The sequence below is a fragment of the Patella vulgata genome, chromosome 3 (genome assembly GCF_932274485.2).
Source record: "Patella vulgata chromosome 3, xgPatVulg1.2, whole genome shotgun sequence".
NCBI lineage: Eukaryota > Metazoa > Mollusca > Gastropoda > Patellidae > Patella > Patella vulgata.
Window position 1 is genome coordinate 63,350,417 of NC_065881.2, and position 21,160 is coordinate 63,371,576.

The window sequence follows — 21,160 nt, forward strand, 5'->3', positions numbered from 1 at the left end:
GTAAGACGCTGGCTCGCTAGTCTGGAGGTCGGGTGTTCGATCCCTGCATTGGCCGAGAAAGTTCATCCTGATTTTCCGACGTGGTTCCCCCTTGTCAGTGATGCAGGAGAGGGCCTGACAAGGACAGCTGTCTAGTCCTTCGGATGAGACGAAAAACCAAGGTCCCGTGTATACATTGGAATGCACGTAAAAGATCCCTTGGCAGTTGGAATTCGTATAAGAGTAGGCGATAGTGCCGCCACCCAGGCAAAATTTCCCTCATAGCACACTGTATGGCGTATGCCCATCTTCATTAGCCCAGCATAGGAGCAGGAACAGTAGGACGTTAAACCCCATTTCAGTTCATTTCATTTTTATAACACCAATCATGAGATTATGTGGCTTCTATACGTGCGAATTATTCTGCACTGGCCGTACAAGTTTATAGTGGAGGTCAATCGTAGCCATGTTTGAAAATTGGGTTTTGAAAAAAAAAAGCTATTTATTCCGGCATGCAAAATGACTGATGGGTCACATCTAGTTACGGTCATTTTCCATAGCCCTCGGTCCCGACCAGCATACGGCCAATGGAACCCATGGTGTGAAGGATATATTATCCAAATTTGCAAAGCGGGTCATATTTTTAACCCTGAATTTCTGATTCTGGAGAGGCATAGCTAGACTAAGACCAGACAATAAATTTTGGGGGAACAACACAACATTTTAGTGAAAATAGCAAAGAGTGGACGATATTTTTCTCTTAAAATGATTTAACCTTTTTATGTCGAAATTGTCAACGTCGTCAACTTCGTCTTAATAATGTCATTATTATGACTTGGACACTAAAGGGTTAAAATAAAATAGAGTTATTTCCCTTAACCGGTTAGAGGTCGCGTCGGGCTAGCGGTAAACGAAGAATTAACGAATGGTTGCATGAAGAAAGATTTTTAGAGTCAACTTATCTGGTTAAAATCGTTGAAAATCGCCTACCATCTTCACAGCAAAAATGGTAAGATTAATTGGACGTGTTAATCACCTGATAGTATATTTAATATCCCCAGTATTTTTTTCTCTATTTACGGTTATTCCAAGTACAAATGCTTTGTTTACATCGTTTTGAATGACTATAAAACGTTACTTTACCGGTACATGTAAAAGATATTATGATAACCACAAAGAAAATGTATTGAGATTTTAATTGAACCACGTAAATGGTATAGAATTGAAACCTCTCAATAAATAATTGCCATGACATGGTTTTTGAGATTTACTAAAACTAAAACTACAATTCATAATTCCGCCCATTTTCTTGCCTAGAAATCAAAATGAAGAAAACCAGGGTCATGATAATATTACGTTCATATAGCCAGGCTGCCATATCCAATTCTTATTATTAAATCTCGAAATATATCAATAATTGTGTCCTTTATCATCCCTGGGAGCCACGGTTGGTCGGTGGGTAAGACTTTGGCTTACTAAACCATCCTGGACGTTCCGCATTCGATCATCTGTGTTGACAGGAAGTTCATAGTGGAGGGCCTGACGTGGGAAAATGTATTCATTTACATGGGATGAAAAACTGAGGTCCTGTGTACACATTTACGTGCACGGGAAAGAAGCCTTGCTCAACGGTAATTCAATATGATATAGGGCATAGCAGTTAGCACACTGTATGGCGTATGCCTGTCTTTATTGGCCCTGTATGGTTATGCATGTACAGAACAGGGTAGCACGACATTTTGGTTCAGCGTCATTTTGGGACTCAACACAGACAACCTTTCGGACGATGGTTCAGACTTACTTGATGACTTTTCAGACTCGGTCTGGCAACGTTTCTGACTCGGATTGATAATTAAAAGACAGTTGAAATTTTGTGTGATATATTATTACTGTTTTTTTTTGTTTTTTATGCGAGACTGTTTTATTTACTTGATCGGGGATTGTTGAGACCACTAATACAAGATTAACCATGCTTGTTCTATTTTGTTTTGTTTTTCTTTTATCAAACGGTAAACGAAAAAACGAACTTGATTGACCGATCACTGCTATTGTTTTTATAATTTTGAAAGCCGAAATGTGTGTTACGTGAAAAGGAATAATTGCAATCTACACACAGCCACATTATCAATGATTAACAACTCACGTTTTTCCTTGTCCAACAAAGAAACATTTAAAGGTTTCTTTATTCTTTGCACATACTACAATAACTAGGGTGCCACATGTGGCCAAAATTTTCCCTAATGACAGGTGAACTGATACGGCGAATGTTCACGCTTCAGTGGCTTGTCTCAAAGTGATTTCTGGCTAGTCACGCAGTGCGATAACACTCGGCACAACTCCGCACAAGAGTATAAATATAGCCATCGCATGTGAAATTCTCTACATCTATCAACTATTACAGCCGTAAAAAATCTATTATTGATGATTCTGAATAGCAGTAATATTTAGCTTTTTGGTTATTACAGCAGCTTTAGAAATTACGTTTGTTTTATTTTTTAAATTGCTTTATCATTATCTGTACCGTTAGAGGAGCTGTATCTTTTGGTTTAGTACAGATAATATATCTGAAGCCCTCGGGTTAAGTAAGAACTTGATACATTGTAATAGCAGTAAGGTTCTTAAAACAATTGTTGAGTTGCCTAACGGGCATGTTTCTAAATTCAATTTCTTGTTCCAGCTTTCTGTTATGTTTCAAAAGTGCCTGGATGTTATGGCCGACATCATTTTTCAGTCTGTTATTTATTGATGATTAAATGGCCATCGCTTATTAAGTACAACATGACAGTTTATTTAGTGACTATAAATATAAATATTGTGGCGTAATTGTCAAGATATTTATTTATGCTGGGGCACCCAACAATAACATCAGGATTATTGGTTAATCAGCTATAATTACCGCTTGTACGTGACAACCTTATGGGCCTTTTCTGGTTACCCCCCACAGCTAAAGACCCCTATGTGCAAGAGAAGTATTGAAAAAAAAAATGAACCAGAAATGCCTAGCACAGGTTGCGTTGAGTGGACGTTGAACCCCATTTCTCTATTTTAAATTTATATGACCTTTAGATCATGAGGTCAAGTTACATGGTTTCGATTCCCAGCTTGTTTGTAACAAGGAGTAGGATCGTCTTGTGTTTTCTTCAGGTTCTCCAATTTCCTCCCTCTACTAAAAAAAAATCCTAAGCACAAGTGAATAATTGAAATAAAATTCAAAAATATTAGTCCCAAAATGATTTGGTTTGTTTCGATTGGGCATTCAATTCCATTTCTCTATCTACATGTAGAAGACAACAGGGGTAACAAAAAATAGTATTATTACCATAATAGGTGTTATTAAGTACAAAGGAAAGCAAATAGCATTTCAATGTTGAATTGTTTCAAGCTGAAACTGATATGGCTACCTGTTGTAACAAACTTTAATATTTGTAGCTATGACCATTAATACTAGTCCCAGAGAAGTAGAGGGGTTGGGATGGCCTAGCTAGCTGGTCACCTCCGACTTGCTGTCATGCTTTTGATCCCTAGTGTGGGTGCCTTCTCAAACTCATGGGTTTACTCCGGATTCCTCCCACAGGATAAAAAATATAAGACAACCTGTCTGCGATATCACCAGTGGTGGAAGCTGACATAAATACTAATACAAGAAAACTAGTCTGGGACCTTATAAGCTTTGTCTGTCATATTGAAAGAAAGAAAGCTTTTGATTTTCATTCATTCAATTAAGATAACTTACATAATTATGCCCCTTTATTATGTATGTCATTCACATTATGTGTCTGTACACTAGGGGCCATCAGTTTTATTATCCAAAAGGCTTATGCATAGGAGCCAATGCAACTGTGTTATAAGCCCACAATTTAGTGTGGGTGTACTTTCTGTTAGAATTGCCCTGATATAATGTCACTCTGTTACTGCAAGTCTGTATATTACATTTTTCAGTCTGTTACCAAGAGCTTGGGGGAGAAATTTAAGCGACATGCCCTTATTCTTTATATATATATATATATATATATATAATTGATGTGTTGAATTCAGAGGATATTCACATTTTTATTGGATTTGACAAAAAATAAATTACTGAAGAAATTATTTTGAATATTTAGTAACAGACTTGCGTCAACATTAGATTTTCTACTTGAAATTTTGGTTTATTAACAGCATTCTGATTTTAATTGACAGGAAAATCATTATAAAACACAATTTCATTAATATTTTACATAGTAAATTTAGAAATATGGTAAACTGAGACATTAAAGCGAAATGGTGAAAATGGAAGTGTCTGACTGGGATGTCAGTTATATGTAAATATGCTCAGCCTGACTATAAAGAACAGGATTAACTAAAATATGACATTTATATTTAAAAAGTAGACAAAATAAGCTTTCTTTTGGTACCTAAAACATTGGTGTAGCTTAATATTTCAATAATTACCACTTTGATTTACATGTAGGTTGACATTTTCACAGAATTGCCCTGCTATCTATGGCAATCTAGTCATGGAATGCATGTCAACGTGCAGCTTACGGATGTTAAAAATTTCGAGGGACTTGTAAAAACAGTGCCTGTCATGTAAATATTTACTTTTGTTTTTGTGTAGGTCATTTTGAAATAACTTCAACAGCATATTATTCCTTTTTTATACGCCCACATGGATGCATTATTTAAATTAGTGAAATGAAGAAGCCTGTTGAATTTCAGCAATTTCTGTATTACGTCTAGAGTTATGGCCCTCGTTTCACTTTATTGAACTTTGTGAACGCTCTAACATCAAAAGTTATCTGCCGATCCGTATGAAATTTACATTTAAATTAGTAAGGAGAAGAATCCTATTGAATTTCAGCAATTTCCGTTTATTACTTCTAGAGTTATTGCCCTTTTTCACTTTGTTCAACCTTGTTAATGCTCATTGATGAAAGTTATCATCCGATATGTATGAAATTTATATGCAACAATTTCTGTAGATTACTTCCCGAGTTGAGACCCTTGATTTCAATTTGTAGAACCTTGTGAACCCTCAAACGGCAAAAATTATAATCTGATCAGTATGGAACTGTCTTGTAAAGGCCCCCAATTACCTACAAAGGAATAAATATGCGACAACCCTTGTCGACTGCTCGGACGACTTAGCTGCTGTGGGCGTATGTTTCGTTGCCTGGCAACCTATCTTAAAAGGGAAATGATGATTATCAAAGAACTGTGAAAGGCAGCTAATGTTTTATCGTTTGGTGGAGCCTTTTAATAGTTTCATGTTAATATTTTCTTTTGTGTTTTGAATTGGGCCTTTGGCTTATTTCTAATAAATTAGTCTGCTACATTTTTACATATTACAGATACAAAGAAATAAAACATTCTTTTCATTTGGAAATTTTGCCATTCCTTAAGGGGTCTATACGGTGCGTGATCCACGACTCCACGTGATGTACTTGATGGCGCGCGGTAAATTCTAAATTGTTCACACACTAAAACTAACATCCCCAACACAGCCATTATTCAGTGATACAAGTGCCCTTGTTTTGAAATTAGTCATGCTAAATTGTTCAGTAATTTGGATGTCCTACGGAGACCAGAGTCAAATTTACTTTCATTTAAAGTTGGTAGAATAGCTTTCTGTAATGTTTTGTCTTGTTTAGCGCTACTAATTTCAAATCATTGGCACATGACCTATTGCACTATAAAAAAAAATGACTGGATGTGGTGTCCAAATGTTGTTTACAATTTCAGTATATTATTTAACTGCACTTTAAATTGTTATAACTTGTTAAAGACTATTTAAAAATTTATAGAATCCTTACCATAAAGGAAAGGTTGTGATTATGTATAAAGTGAAATGTTCCTATAAGAATAATCCAGTAAATTGCCATAACAAATCTATGATTTATTAAATCATTTCAGACAGTGGGAAGGAGTTCCAAGATGCTCCAGCATATCAACTTCAGGATGCGTTGTATGCTTCATGACAGTAGAACTTTCATTGGTACATTTAAAGCTTTTGATAAACATATGAATATTATCTTGGGAGACTGTGATGAGTTCCGTAAGATAAAACCTAAGAGTAATAAACAAGGTGAACGAGAAGAGAAAAGAGTTTTAGGTCTAGTATTACTCCGTGGAGAACATCTAGTATCCATGACGGTGGAAGGACCTCCACCAGCGGAGGTAAGTTTTTTATTTATTCTGAAAATCTTAAAATAAAAGGAAGATTATCAAATCAGTCATATTCGTATTGAAATGTATCACTCTTGCATTCAAACCTGGAAGTGAGGCATCTGCCAAATAGGCCTTCAGCCAAAATTCCTAGCTTGGTTAAAACACAATTCCGCTACAAAGTCCTCCCAAACGAACTATACATTTGTGGAAAGCTTATGACACCAGGAACACAAATCTAGAGAGTTCCAAGCAAAATGTTTGCAATAACTCGATTTAGGGCCAGACGAAATGCTATATTTATACTAATAATTGGGAAGGTGTCATATAAAATTAATTATTGGCAACAACACTAGACTGACCGTAGTTTTGTAAATCGCATTGAAACCACATTAAAATATAAACCCACACCCACATACCGTCCCTTTCAATTAGACTCTACATTATTTTTGCTACAGGTACATGTAGCTGCAATCCTCTAGTTTAGATATTTAAGGTCAAATAAAAAATATATAAACTGAAACTGAAACCGTATCTACATGTATAACTGGGTAATTTGCTAACAAATATGGATATAACTTATAAGTATAAGGAGATAGGTTTGACATTTTTTGAACAATATGGTTATGAAGTAATGGAGACCAGACTCTGTCGGTATAGGGGAAATTCGGTCCAAACAGCGACGTGGTCTACTCTTTATTTCGAATTCTTAGTTCGTTTACGTGCACGCCAACGTATCCACAGGAACTCAGTTTTATATTCCATCTGAATAACTAGATGCTGGAACTTTCGGGTACTGTCTAGGTCAACATGTTTGATCAAACCTCCTTATTATAAGCCACAGACAAGGAAAAACCAAGTCGGACCAGGATCAAACCCTGGACTACCCGGTAAGTGAGCCAGTCCCTTGCACACTGATTGCACTTGCATGGAAAGCAGGAATACTAGCTATACACCTACATGTGTATATAGGTCCATGTCTGTAGTTAAATCCTATTCAGTTTATCAAATAAATTCTTTAAACAAAATATTGTCAATAATTATTGATATTTTCCATAAAGGGAGATAACCCCTTTTATCGTAAATGGATTTCCAAAATTCTATATCTTCCTGTGTGCATTATGTTTTCTACATTTTGCTTTAAATCAAAATTTAACCAATAGCAAGCATATTCATTACACAGGATGAAGGCATTGGGTGTTTTCGCCAATATTTAATTTTATGTCAACTTCACAATTTTTAGTATAATTATAGCATTTGCTTGATAATTATCGCAATTTTCATATGGCCCTAAATCGAGTTGTTGCAAACATTTTGCTTGGAGCTCTCTGGATTTTCCAAAAATGTATAGTTTGTTAGTAGGGAGGATCTTGTAGAAATTTTGACTGCAGGCCTAACAGTCATTTCAAAAATCAAGATTTTTCAGACATCTCACCTGATGTCTGGCACTGATCTGTCTTTTTTTCTTTTTTTTTTCTTTTTGTTTTTGGGTTGTTTTTTTTTTGGGGGGGGGGGGGTCCCCATTAATTTTTTTTTTCATTAATACTGTATATGTCAGGTTCAAACAATGAGGTACATTTATTAGTTTCAGACCTTTTTCTGCCTGCTTTCATTTAAAACAGATACAATGTAACCCCTCAAATTTATGTACAGAGACATATTTGGCAATGAGTATGATGCTACAATAGAGCAGGTTTTAAGTGTATGTACGATATATATATGTTTATTGTTTAATGTTATAGGAAAATGGGACCACGGTGGCTAAGTGGGTAAGGCGCTGGCTCGCTAACCCGGAGGTCGGGTGTTTTATCCCTGCATTGGCCAAGAAAGTTCATCCAGATTTTCCGGCGTGGTTCCCCCTTTATAGTAATACAGGCCGGACAAGGACAGAGCAGCTGTCTAGTCGTTCTGATATGCCGAAAAACCGAGGTCCCGTGTACACATTGGCGTGCACGTAAAAGATCCCTTGGCAGTTGGAATTCGATATAAGAGTAGGCCGTAGTGCCGCTGCCCGGGCAAAATTTCCTGCATAGCCCACTGTATGGCGTATGCCCATCTTCATTAGCCCAGTTCGGAGCAGAACAGTAGGACGTTAAACCCCATTTCATATCATTTCATTTATAGGAAAGTATGGCAAGGGTACCATTAGCTGGTATGGGACCAGGCGGACCTGGTATGGGAAGAGCTGCTGGACGTGGTGTTGGAGGCCCATCTGCAGGAGGTGCTGCACCAGGGCTTCAAGGACCTGTTAGAGGTATTGGAGGTCCATCACAACAAATGATGACACCACAAGGTAAATAAATCAATTCATCAGGACATCAGTTAAATTAAGCAAATAGAATATGATTAAATTTTTCAAATTCAGTGACTTCAGCCTGTTGAGGACTTGAGTTCAGTCTAATCAAAACATCATTCAATAATAAACAGTAATTGTAATAATGTAGAATTGTTCTGGGTATGATCCGTTATCAGGCTATTGCCTGTCAAATAGGTTACAATTGAATCATAGGTAAACTTACATAATAATATGCATGCTATTCTGTATAGGCCCAATGCTCTAATCATTGTCTTGTTGGCTCTTACTACATATTTGTACACAAAATAACCAATAACTGGTTTTACTCTAGCTGGCACTAAGTTTTACAACTTGATGTTGTTCAGACTATTAGTATTACAGATAAGCTGGCTTGTCTTAAGAAAAAATTTAAATAAATATATTAGAATTATTTTGAATAATTATATTTGATTTATTCACAGGACGAGGACCCCCTGGTATGAATCCTGGCATGAGACCACCACCAAATATGGGCAGAGGAGGTCCACCTGGAATGAGAGGACCCCCACCAGGAATGATGAGAGGCAAGTATTTCTTCTAAGACTTAATAAAGGCCATACTAGAAAAAATAAATCGCCATTGGAGTATTGACAGATCTTGATAATCAATTGTTATTATTGTCCCCCGCCTTTCGAAGAAAGCAGGGGACTATTAAAATGGGTTCGTCTGTCTGTCCGTCACACTTTTTGGGACACAATAACTCTCCTTCTAAATGACCTAGCATGTTCAAACTTGGTGTAGGTGTTTATTAGGTCAATGCCTTGATGGAGTTCGAAGATGAGCATTTTCGGCTTAGGGTAAGCAGAGATAAGCAATTTGATTGGTTGATGCTTTGGGACACGATAACTTTAGTTCTAATTACGTGAGAGTGATGAAACTTGGTGTATAGTTTCATTACATCAATACCTTGACTAAGTTCGACAATGAGCATTTTCTGCTCAGAGTAAGCAGAGCGATAAGCAATTTTATTGGCCGAGACTTTGGAACACAATAACTCTCCTTCTAATTGAGCTAGAATGTTCAAACTTGGTGTAGGTGTTTATTAGGTCAATGCCTTGATGGAGTGTGAAGATGAGCATTTTCTGCTTAGGGTAAGCAGAGATAAGCAATTTGATTGGTTGATACTTTGGGACTCGATAACTTTAGTTCTAATTAAGTGAGAGTGATGAATCCTGGTGTATAGTTTCATTACATCAATACCCTGACTAAGTTCGATGATGAGAATTTTCAGCTTAGGCTAAGGAGCAATAAGCATTTTGATTGGTTAAGACTTTGGTACATAACAACTCTTCTTCTAATTGAGGTAGAATGTTTAAACTTGATGTAGATGTTCATCTTGACTTAGTTCAATGATTAACATATCGAGCTAAAGCTAAGAAGAGATAAGCAATTTCCTTGGTCGATGCTTTGGGACAAGATAGCTTTGATTCTATCTGATAGAGAGTGATGAAACTTAGTGTATAGTTTATAATCAGTTTGATTGCTGGATACTTTTGAAAAAAATAGATGTGCGATTAATATATGTGTCATCTATTTATTTGGGGATTTCGGCGGGGGACATCAGCCTCACTGTTGGCTTGTTAATAATTTGATTATCACTGAGAATGATAGTAAACTTTGCAACGAGTGATATTTTTTTTTATACGCCCACTAAATATATCACTGTTTCACCATAAGGATAAAGGAAGGTTGAGTTCAAATTTCGGGAAAATCGAAACGAAGCTGCCCGACAAAATGGTCACTCCTTGTACGCAAATAGTGTAAAAGTATGTTATACGAAGGTTGTTGATCCTCTAAAGGTCACAATTTTTGTCGGATTTTGATGAAACTTAAAGATATATTTATATCCCAAAAATCTCTGTTCCTTTCGATATTCACGCATACATGTATATCACTGTTACACCATAAGGAAGGTTGAGTTCAAATTTCGGGAAAATCGAATCGAAAATGCCCGACAAAATGGTCGCTCCTTGTACGCAAATAGTGTAAAAGTATATAATACCAAGGTTGTGGATCCTCTAGAGATAACAATTTTTGTTGGATTTTGACGAAACTTAAAAATATATTTATATCCCAAAAATATCAGTTCCTTTCGATATTCGCACATTTCAGACCATAACCTCCAGGATTATGGCCCTTGAATTGTGCTAAAAATTGCAGGGTTTTTTTTTTTTAAAATCTTGTTCTCTTGCAAAATGTGGGCGTATATTGCTTGGCAACGGCTGGTTCAAACTAAAAATGATTGTAAACTTAGCAAAAAAGTATTAATTAATCATTTTGTACTGACAGTGTACATCATATATTATGTGAAATTATTTTCCTTGGCTTACTATACTAACCGGGTTTTAAGCCAGGAGTTCCTCAGGATTTTATCATCCAGGTTTCCCCATGTCAGTAGTGCAGGACAGAAAGCATGGCAAGGGACAGCGTCTTAGTAGTTGAGATGGGACGAAAAGATGAGGTCCTACACATTGACATAAAAGAATCATGGACTATTTGAATTTGAGGAATTATAGGTGGAAATGTCGCTGTACAGACAAAAATTCTCTCATACATGTAGCAGGGGGTTGGATGGCCGAATGGTTAGCGCATTGTATCATAGCTCTGTCATTGAGTCAACTGGCGTGGTTTCGATTCCCCGGTTGTACGTGACAAAGAGTTGGGTTGCCTTCCAACCTCGTGTTTTCTCCGGGTCCTCCACTTTCCTCCCACTGCTAAAGATATTGAAATAAAATTGAACCATATTTTAGTCCAGAAATGACCTAGTTTGTGTGGAGTGAATGTTTAACCCCCTCCCCCCCTCTCTCTCTCTCATGTAGCACACTAGATGACTTGTGCTTGGCTTCATTAGCCAGGGGGATCACATGGCTACGTGGGTAAGACACTGGCTCACTAGCCTGGAGGCCGGGTGTTCGATCCCTACATTGGCTGAGAAAGTCCAGATTTTCCAGTGTGGTTTCCCCTTGTCAGTGATGCAGGACGGAGGGCCTGACAAGGACAGCTGTCTAGTCTTTCAGATGAGATGAAAAACCGAGGTCCCGTTTATATATTGGAATGCACGTAAAAGACCCCCTGACAGTTGGAATTCGATATAAGAGTAGGCGATAGTGCCACTCCCCAGGCAAAATTTCCATCTATAGCACACAATACAGGGCTTGCCACGAGACGCGAGCAATTGCTCGCGCTGTGCTCGCGTAAATCTACTTTTACGCGAGCGGTTCATTGCTCGCGCAAAATTTTAAGAAAACCCTGTAAAAATAATCAAAATATTGACAAGTTTATTGCCGAAACTAACCCAACAATGTCAATAACGTCATAAATTCGTCTGTCAAACTGAGATTCACCCAGCTGCACGCGGCATTTCCTCCTGAAATTTGATTGGCTAATAAAGTTACTCGCAACTTGTGTTACTAAAAATACACTTTAGACCTGAACCTCATGACTGGTTTTCCTACGAACACCAGTAACAAACACGTGATAATTGAGTCAAAAGTAAAGAATGTTTACATCCGGCATTTGGCATTCACGCTAAATGAACACGTTTCAAACTAATATTTATCGGTATTTCCTATTTTATCAGAACTTCGGTTTTTATTCCATTGTGCAGTCGTATAATTTTCAATCTAAGCGTAATAATGGCCAAAGGCAACCTGATTGCCCTATCCACATTTATTTCATGGGGTGAAGAAATCCATACGGAAATTGGTTTTAATAAAGAAGAGTACGTATGACTGTCAAAAACAGAAAGCGATGGTCACACATGTTTACTGCAAACTTTGTGCCAGGAATAGCAATTTTCTTATGATTTTAAATTGAAACAATGTTACAAAATGTGTGCTCACGCAAACAACATTTTGCATGAGCAATTTTTATTGCTCGCCTTGCTCGCCCAAACCTAAATTTGCGTGAGCAGTCATCTGCTCGCCATCAATTTATTCGTGGCCAGCCCTGCAATATGGCGTATGTCTGTCTTCATTAGCCCAGTATAGGAGCAGAACAGTAGGACGTTAAATCCCATTTCATTTCATTAGCCAGGTTAGCGAAGAAATACATGTAGGAGATAAAGACAACAAAAAAATACTTATAGTACCTTGTCAAGAACCAGAAATTCCAAGTTAAAATCTAACCCAAATCATCAAAACTTGTAATTAAATTTATAGTCATGGAAAATATTCATAATGGAAAGGTTAAAGCTACTGTCAAAATCTTGAATTGTTCTCAAAATTTTCATCTAATCCCCCTGTGTGTTGGTTTGTGGGTATAGCAACCAATATTCTCAGTGATATCATGAAGCAGAATCGTCCTGACCATATATCATGACAAGTTGATTTTTTTATTCTTTATGATGATATAAAATTGTTTTGAATACATTGTGTAGAAATTTTTTGAGAAATTGTCAAATTCAAGGGGCATAACTCTTAGCGGTATGGGTCTACCCACTTTGACTTTCATAGTACAGAACAAGCTTGTCTCGATATTCTTGTATCTGAATTAGTAGTTGAGTATAATTCATGATCACTCAGTAAATATTCTTGAACATTTTAAGGTTGATTGTTTTATCTCTACAATTCTTTGATGCATATATTCTTATAGGACCAGGGGAGCAGCAGTGGCTTATGGACTAAGACATTGGCACGCTAAGTTTGAGGTCCCATTGTTGGTCAAGGCAGTTCATCTGTGTAGAAGTTTGCATGGGATAAAAACAAGGTCCTGTAAACACATTATAGTGCACGTAAAAAGACCCTTGGCAGTTTGAATTCTTATAGAATTCAAAATTTAATTGTATAGAGAGTGTCACGTAACAAATCAAAATAACGCATCAGATTAACTATTTTATTATACCCAGACATTTATCAGAATGATTAATTTTATCAAAATGCCACTGCAAAAATGTTGGCCATTGCTGTCAAGAGAATGTGTGCTTCAGATTGTCTCAAATTGCCTCAATGGAGTTTGAAGATGAACAATTTGATTGGTCGAGACTTTGGAACGTAACAACTCTGCTTTTAATTGAGGTAGAAGGATTAAACTTGATGTTGATGTTCATTAGGTGAATGTCTTGACCCAGTTCAATAATTAACATTTCCCACTAAAGCTAAGCCGAGGTAAGAAATTTTATTGGTCGATGCTTTGGGACAAGATAACTTTGATTCTAACTGATGGAGAGTGATGAAATTTAGTGTATAGTTCCACTACCAGGTACTTTAAAGCCTTGACTGAGTTTGATCGTGAACATTTTATACATAGACTAAGTATAGATGATCAGTTTGATTGCTCAATACCTTTGAAAAAGATAAATGTCGATTAATCAATGTCATCTGTTTATTTTGGGATTTCGGCGCGGTACATCAGCCTCACTGTTGGCTTGTTTTCCTTTCGGATGAGCTGCTGTCTTTAGCTTTTTATTTTTTTGACACTTGGCTGCTGTGCGGGCGTATTTCCCTGCGGCTATTGTTTACAAGTTGTTTGCTAAGTTATTTGTCCAATAAAATTTTGAACAGATGTTGATTCCGACACACAGGGCAGCTGTAGTTCTGTCCTATGTTTATTTTCCTTCACTCTAGCTCAGTGGACTTAAAACTAAGTACAAACTTGAAATCCAAGTACAAACACAAAAGACCTTAGAGTTTTTATACGCCCACATTGAAATGTGGTCGTATATTGTCGTCGCCCCCGTCCGTCCGTCCTAAAGTTAATATCCGATTGACTTTAAATTTATATACAGTGTTTAAGGCCATGAGACGAAGAAGCCTATTGATTTTCAGCGATTTCCGATAATTACTGCCAGAGTTGTGGCCCTTGATCACTTCAAAAAATCTTGTGGACGCTCTCGAGGCCAAAGTTAATATCCGATTGACTTTAAATTTATACACAGTGTTTAATGTCATGAGACGAAGAAGCCTATTGATTTTCAGCGATTTCCGATAATTACTGCCAGAGTTATGGCCCTTGATCACTTCAAAAAACCTTGTGGATGCTCTAAAGGCTAAAGTTAATATCTGATTGACTTTAAATTTATACACAGTGTTTGAGGTCACGAGGCGAATAATCCTATTGATTTTCAAAGATTTCTGATAATTACTTTGAATGAAAAATCTTGTGGACGCTCTAGAGGCCAAAGTTAATATCCGATTGACTTCAGATTGATACACAGAGTTTAAGATCTTGAGACGAACAAGTGATTTTCAATGAATTTTTATGACTTGGAACAGCTAAATCCATGTTACAGTATTAAAAGTTTTGTATACAAAACGTTAGCATGGGGCAGAACTTTATAAAAACCAAACAAATTCTAATGGTTTTCTGAGTTGTTGCTCTTAATCAGATTTTAGTGTATTATAAATGTTTCATTACCGAAAAAAGTAAAAATATGCGACAACTCTTGTTGACTACCCGGACGATTTAGCTGCTGTGGGCGTATGTTTCGTTGCCTGGAAACCTATCTTTAAAGGCAGGTAGAAGAAGTGCAGCTGGTCTGGCAGAGTTCTCCTCTCCAGCATTGCACATGCCACAATAAGAAAACACTAACCAGATTCTAGTCTCAAAATAACCAAAATCTACAGGAGAATATTTTTGGATTGTGCTGAAATATAGATTTCCAAAATATTTGACATGATATACATACATGTATATATTAAAGGGGATGATTGAAAACTGTCAAGTATTGATTATTCTAAGTGAGAAATAATGTATGTATATATAGCTTCTGTAAATGTCCCATCAAACAAGTTAACCACTGCTTGTGCAGTAACATTGGGATGACGAGAATGTTTGATTGAATGAGATAATTGATAATATTAGATTGAACAACCATCACCAAAAAGGCTTTCTGTGAAATAAGAATTTTACTAAATCTATGATGTTTACCGGTACCCAGAATTTCAAGAAACATGTTTTTCCTAGAATTGTTATGAACCAGCCGCTACTACTGGTAAAATATTGATTTAAAAATTCTATAGATTAAACTTTATTGCACACAACCCTCTTGAATACTTGCCCCTGTTTGTCTTAAAATAAGGGGAACCGAGGCGCTGTGGCACAGTAACATGTAGGCTCGCTAACCTGGAGGTTCAGGGTTTGATCTTGTTGTTGGCCAAGAAAGTTCATCAGGATTTTCCGACATGGTTCCCCCTTGTTAGTGGTGTATGACATGGAGGGGCCTAGCAAGGTATGGCGTACGGTCCTGTGTAGGCCTACACAAAGGCAAGGCATCTAATAGATACTGTGATAGTTAAAATTCAAATTAAGAATAGGCCAAAATTTTCTGAATGCCCGTTTTCATTAGCTCATTCTGAGTAGAAAAGGAGGACATCAAGCGGTTTTAAATTTCATTTCATATCTCTCATAACACTTGCTATAAATAACCACCATTTTGGTGTTGCCTACTAATCAATATTTGTGCATATCAGATCGTAACTTCCGTAGTTATGGCCCCTGATTGTACGTAAAATTGCATTTTTCACTTGTGGTCCCTCTAGATGTCACAATTATCAGATTTTAAAACCAGCGACTGCCAGGCAAGATACGGACACATTTTGCAAGAGATGGATAGAGAACAAGCTGAAAACAAAAGCAATTTTTTTTTGTACAATCAGGGGCCATAATCCAGAAAGTTATGGTATTTAATGCGCAAATATTAAAAGGGACAGAGATCTTTGGCATATAAAGATATGTTTTTAAGTTTCATCAAAATCGAATAAAAAGTGTCACTTCAAGAGGGTCCACAACGCGGCACAACCCTCATATTGCATACTTTTACACAATTTGCATAAAAAGAGCAGCCACTTTGTCCAGCAGTTTCAATTCAATTTTCTCGAAATTCGTATTCAACCTTAATTATGGTGATATATTTAAACGTTTTTGATACGCCCAAAAAATGGCCGCTGTTTGACTGCAAATAGTGTAAGAGTATGTAATCCCAAGGTTGTGTACACTCTAGAAGTCACAATTTTTATACGCCCACATTTTCATGTGGACGTATATTGCAGTCACTACAGGTCACAATTTATATCCGATTTGGCCGCTGTTTGACTGCAAATAGTGTAAGAGTATGTAATCCCAAGGTTGTGTACACTCTAGAAGTCACTACAAAACAGGTCACAATTTATATCCGATTTTGACGAAACTTGAAATATAGGTTAACCTCAAAGATTTTGGTTCCTTTCGATATTCGCACATATCGGACTGTAACTTATGGATTATGACCCTTGATTGTACGAAAAATCGCGTTTTTAGCTTGTGGACCCTATAGAGGTCATAATTTTTATCCAATTTAAAAAAACGTGTTACTAGATCACCGTTACACCCTAAGGATGGTTAAGTTCGAATTTCGTGAAAATCGGCCAAAAACTGACAGACAAAATGGCCGTCCCTCATTCTCAAATAGCGTAAAAATATGGTATATCAAGGTTGTGGACCCTTTAGAGGTCACAATTTTCTTCTGATTTTGATGAAACTTGAAATGTAAGTTTATAACCCAAAGATCTTGGTTCCTTTCGATATTCGCACATATCGGAACATAACTTCCTCAATTATGGCCCCTGATTGTACGAAAAATCACATTTTTTAGTTTGAGGACCCTATGGAGGTCACAATTTTATTCTGTTGTAAAAAAACGTTTGAATATATCACCGTTAAACCTTAATGACGGTTGAGTTCGAATTTCGTGAAAATCGGACGAAAACTGCCAGACATAATGGCCGCCCCTCGAACCAAACAATGTAAATATATGGTATATTAAGATTGTGGACCCTCTAGAGCTCACAATTTTGATCCGATTTTGATGAAACTTGAAATACATGTTTATAACCCAAAGATCTTGGTTCCTTTCTACATGTATATTTGCGCATATCGGATCGTAACTTCCTAAACTATGGCCCTTGACTACGAAAAATCGCATTTTTAGCTTGTGGTCCCTTTAGAGGTCACAATTATTATCCGATTTAAAAAACTGTGTGAATATATCACTTTTACACCGTAATGATCGTTGAGTTCATATTTCGTGAAAATTGGACCAAAATTGAGGGACAAAATGGCCGCCCCTCGTATAACGCAAATGGTGTAAATATGTGGTTGTAGACCCTCTGGAGGCCACAATTTTTTTCCGATTTTGGATGCAACCTTAAATTTATGCTTATATCACAAAGGTCTTGGTTTCTTTTTGAAATTCGCACATATCGGATCGTAACTTCCTGAATTATGGCCCTTAATCGTATGAAAAATTGCATTTTAATCTTTTTATCCAATTTAAAAGAACGTTTGAATATATTACCCTTACACACACCCTAATGATGGTTGAGTTCGAATTTCGTGAAAATCGGGACAAAATAGCCGCCCCTCGTAAAAATATGGTATATCAAGGTTGGGGATTCTCTAGAGGTCACAATTTTCTCCCGATTTTGATGAAACTAGAAATTGCGTTTTCAGTTTGTGGTCCCTCAAGAGGTCACAATTATTATCCGATTTTAAAAAATATTTGAATATGTTATCGTTAAACTGAATTGTTGGTTGAATTTGATTTTCTTGAAAATCGGGCCAAAACTGCCAGACAATATGCTGGTAACATGAAATACATGTACGAATATGAAGAACTGTAATTATTTTGAGATAGATAATGTAGAAATATGGACCAAATACTTAAACTTTATTCCAACAATCTGCCATTTTGCTTTCCATATTATCCATACATCCAATCTTAAAAGTATTATTCGCTATGTAAATTTAATCTTTTATCTGGACTGGCGACCAGCTGGAAAGCTTTCAATCTCAATTTTTTTTTTATTGTGAATCTGGCCTACAGCTAATAATTGCGTCTTTCCTGCCTCCTTTTGGCAATACTGATTACACTTCCATCAAGTCTATATTGATTTTGACATTTTTGTCAGCCTAGGGTTAAATTTTACCCAGTAATAATATAGTTCTATCTATTACTCAGTCATATGAAACTGGGCTGTGCCTGTGGGCAAGAAAATGCATTAAGTTGGTTGCCTAAGGTGTTGGCAGGTGTTTTGCTAGGCCAGGCTACTATAATAGCAAGTTTGATTGCTGTGTTATTCAGTTTATTTACAAAAATTCAACATTAATTTAACAAGTGGTATTACATCTGTATAATAATTCTTATTTTCTTCCTTCTAAATACTTGCATTTCTACATTTTTGCTTGAATTTAATCACACCAGGTTTCCAATCTGTTTTCTTTTCTTTAGATATTGGCAGTATGTTAATAACTAAAGAAATCGGTTCAATACTAATGAAAAATCATGGATTTTTTTGTCAATTGCTAATTGGTAGAATATTGACTCTGGCATTGATGGGGTTTTTTATGTGCCCACATTTAAATGTTATGACTGTCGTGCACATTTCCTTTTGGTGGTGACCCTCTTATCATCTCACTGACATTACAAATTATGCTCAAGAGGCTAAAGTTATTGTCTGATTGAGTTGAAATTTATAATCAGTGTTTATGCCCACCCTCCGCTGAAGTATTATATACTAGGTTCTACATGTCAAATTTATCAAGATTCTTTTTATATCCCCACATGGAAATGTGGACATATATTGCCGTCGCCCCCGTCTTTCATCCACAATTTCTTGTGAACGCCAAAAGTTATGATTCAATTGTTTTAAAATTGATATATGTTGTTGACATTAGTGAGATGAAGAAACCTATTTAATTTTGATTGTTTTAAAATAGATATATGATGTTGAGAGGAAGAAGCCTATTTATTTTCAATGTCTAGAGACACTAAAGTTATGACCCTTGTTTCACTTTATTGAACCTTGTGAACGCTCTAACGCCAAAAGTTATCATCCGATCTTTGTGAAATTTATATGCCTTATTTGAATTAGTGAAATAAAGAAACCTATTGAATTTCAGCAATTTCCCTTAATTACTTATAGAGTTATGGCCCTTGTTATCTGCCGATCTGTATGAAATTTATGTGTCATTCAGTAAAAAGAAGAATCCTATTGAACTTCAGCAATTTCCATTGATTAATTCTCGAGTTATAGGCCTTGTTTCACTTTGATGCACCTTGTGAACGCTCTAACATCAAAAGTTATCTGCCGATCTGTACGAAATTTATATGCGTCATTTAAATTAGTAAAAAGAAAAATCCTATTGAATTTCAGCAATTTCCGTTTATTATCTCTTGAGTTATGGCCCTTGTTTCACTTTGTTGAACCTTGTGAATGCTCTATCGCCAAAAGTTATCACCTGATCTATATGAAATTTATATGCATCATTTGGATTAGTGAAATCACAAAGCCTATTGAATTTCAACAATTTACAATAATTACTTCTAGAGTTATGGCCCTTGTTTCACTTTGTTCATCCTTGTTAATGCTCGATTGATTAAAGTTATAATCCGATATGTATGAAATTTACATGCATCATTTAAATTTGAGAAACGGAGGTCTATTGAATTTCATCAGTTTCCGTCAATTATTTCTAGAGTTATGGCCCTTGTTTTACTTTGTGAACGTTCAAACGACAAAGTTATCATCCAATCTGTATGAAATCTATATGCATTATTTAAATTAGTAAACGAAAAAGCCTGTTCAATTTCTAAATTTTCTGTATATTATTTCCCGAGTTAAGGCCCTTGTTTCAGTTTGTAGAACCTTGTGAACCCTCAAACGACAAAAAATTTTAATCTGATCTGTATGAAATTGTCTTGTAAATGCCCCCACTTACCTACAAAAGAATTAAATATGTGTCGACCGGTCGGACAATTTAGGTGCTATGGGTGTATGTTTCTTTGCCTGGCAACCTATTTTTCATATTGTTTGAGTAGTATGTACCCCAGGAGGAACCCTTTAAAAATTCAGTCATGCAACAATTTTTTAAGGGAAAAAAATGAAACTTAACTTGTGAAATCTCAACAGTAAGTTTTCATATATTTTTCAAAACATATCAAGATTGTTAGGATGGTCAAAAAGAGGTCACATATCAATTTTATACACCATTATTGTACCTACCAATGCAAAATATGAATCCACCTTTTAAAGAGCTGCAGGTGGCCACATATCCTAGCCATGCTATGTTATTTAATTTTAAACTTTGTATAATTATAGGACCACCACCAGGAATGCGAGGACCACCTCCAAGATAATCATAAAACTTCATCATCATCAGTATCATTTGTATAAAGACATTGGAGAATTTCTTTCAAGTTGAAGAATTTAATTCTAAATTAATACTAAATATGATGAGAAATTTTAAGGGAAATTTCCAGCTGTCATTGAAACTAATGAAAGGGACAATTTTGAATATAGTGTTGAGCCAGACTGAAACACAGATAAAATATTTTTTAAGTCTTGTATGATGTTCACTGGGACAATTGTATCATTTCTTTTTTACATCATGATTATAATTCTTGTATCATTTGTACATAAATCATTAAAATCCATCATTATCAATAGTGTTTTAATTTTTATTGTCCCCCGCCTTTCGAAGAAAGCAGGGGACTATTAAAATGGGTTCGTCCGTCTGTCTGTCCGTCTGTCTGTCCGTCTGTCCGTCCGTCTGTCTGTCCGTCACACTTTTTGGGACACAATAACTCTCTTCCTAATTGAGCTAGAATGTTCAAACTTGGTGTATGTGTTTATTAGGTCAATGCCTTGATGGAGTTCGAAGATGAGCATTTTCCGCTTAGGGTAAGCAGAGATAAGCAATTTGATTGGTTGATGCTTTGGGACACGA

The 21,160-nt window shown here is 36.2% G+C and overlaps 1 protein-coding gene across 1 annotated transcript; it reads left to right on the top strand.

Moving 5' to 3' along the window:
* The first annotated feature begins 862 nt into the window (after window positions 1–862).
* LOC126816676 (small nuclear ribonucleoprotein-associated protein B') lies at window positions 863–20,877 on the top strand. The gene is made up of 5 exons (XM_050543401.1): window positions 863–988; window positions 5,872–6,135; window positions 8,248–8,416; window positions 8,881–8,982; window positions 20,533–20,877. Exons 1-5 carry the CDS (start codon window positions 986–988, stop codon window positions 20,568–20,570), a joined length of 576 nt encoding a protein of 191 aa, XP_050399358.1. The 5' UTR covers window positions 863–985; the 3' UTR covers window positions 20,571–20,877.
* The last annotated feature ends 283 nt before the right edge of the window (window positions 20,878–21,160 follow it).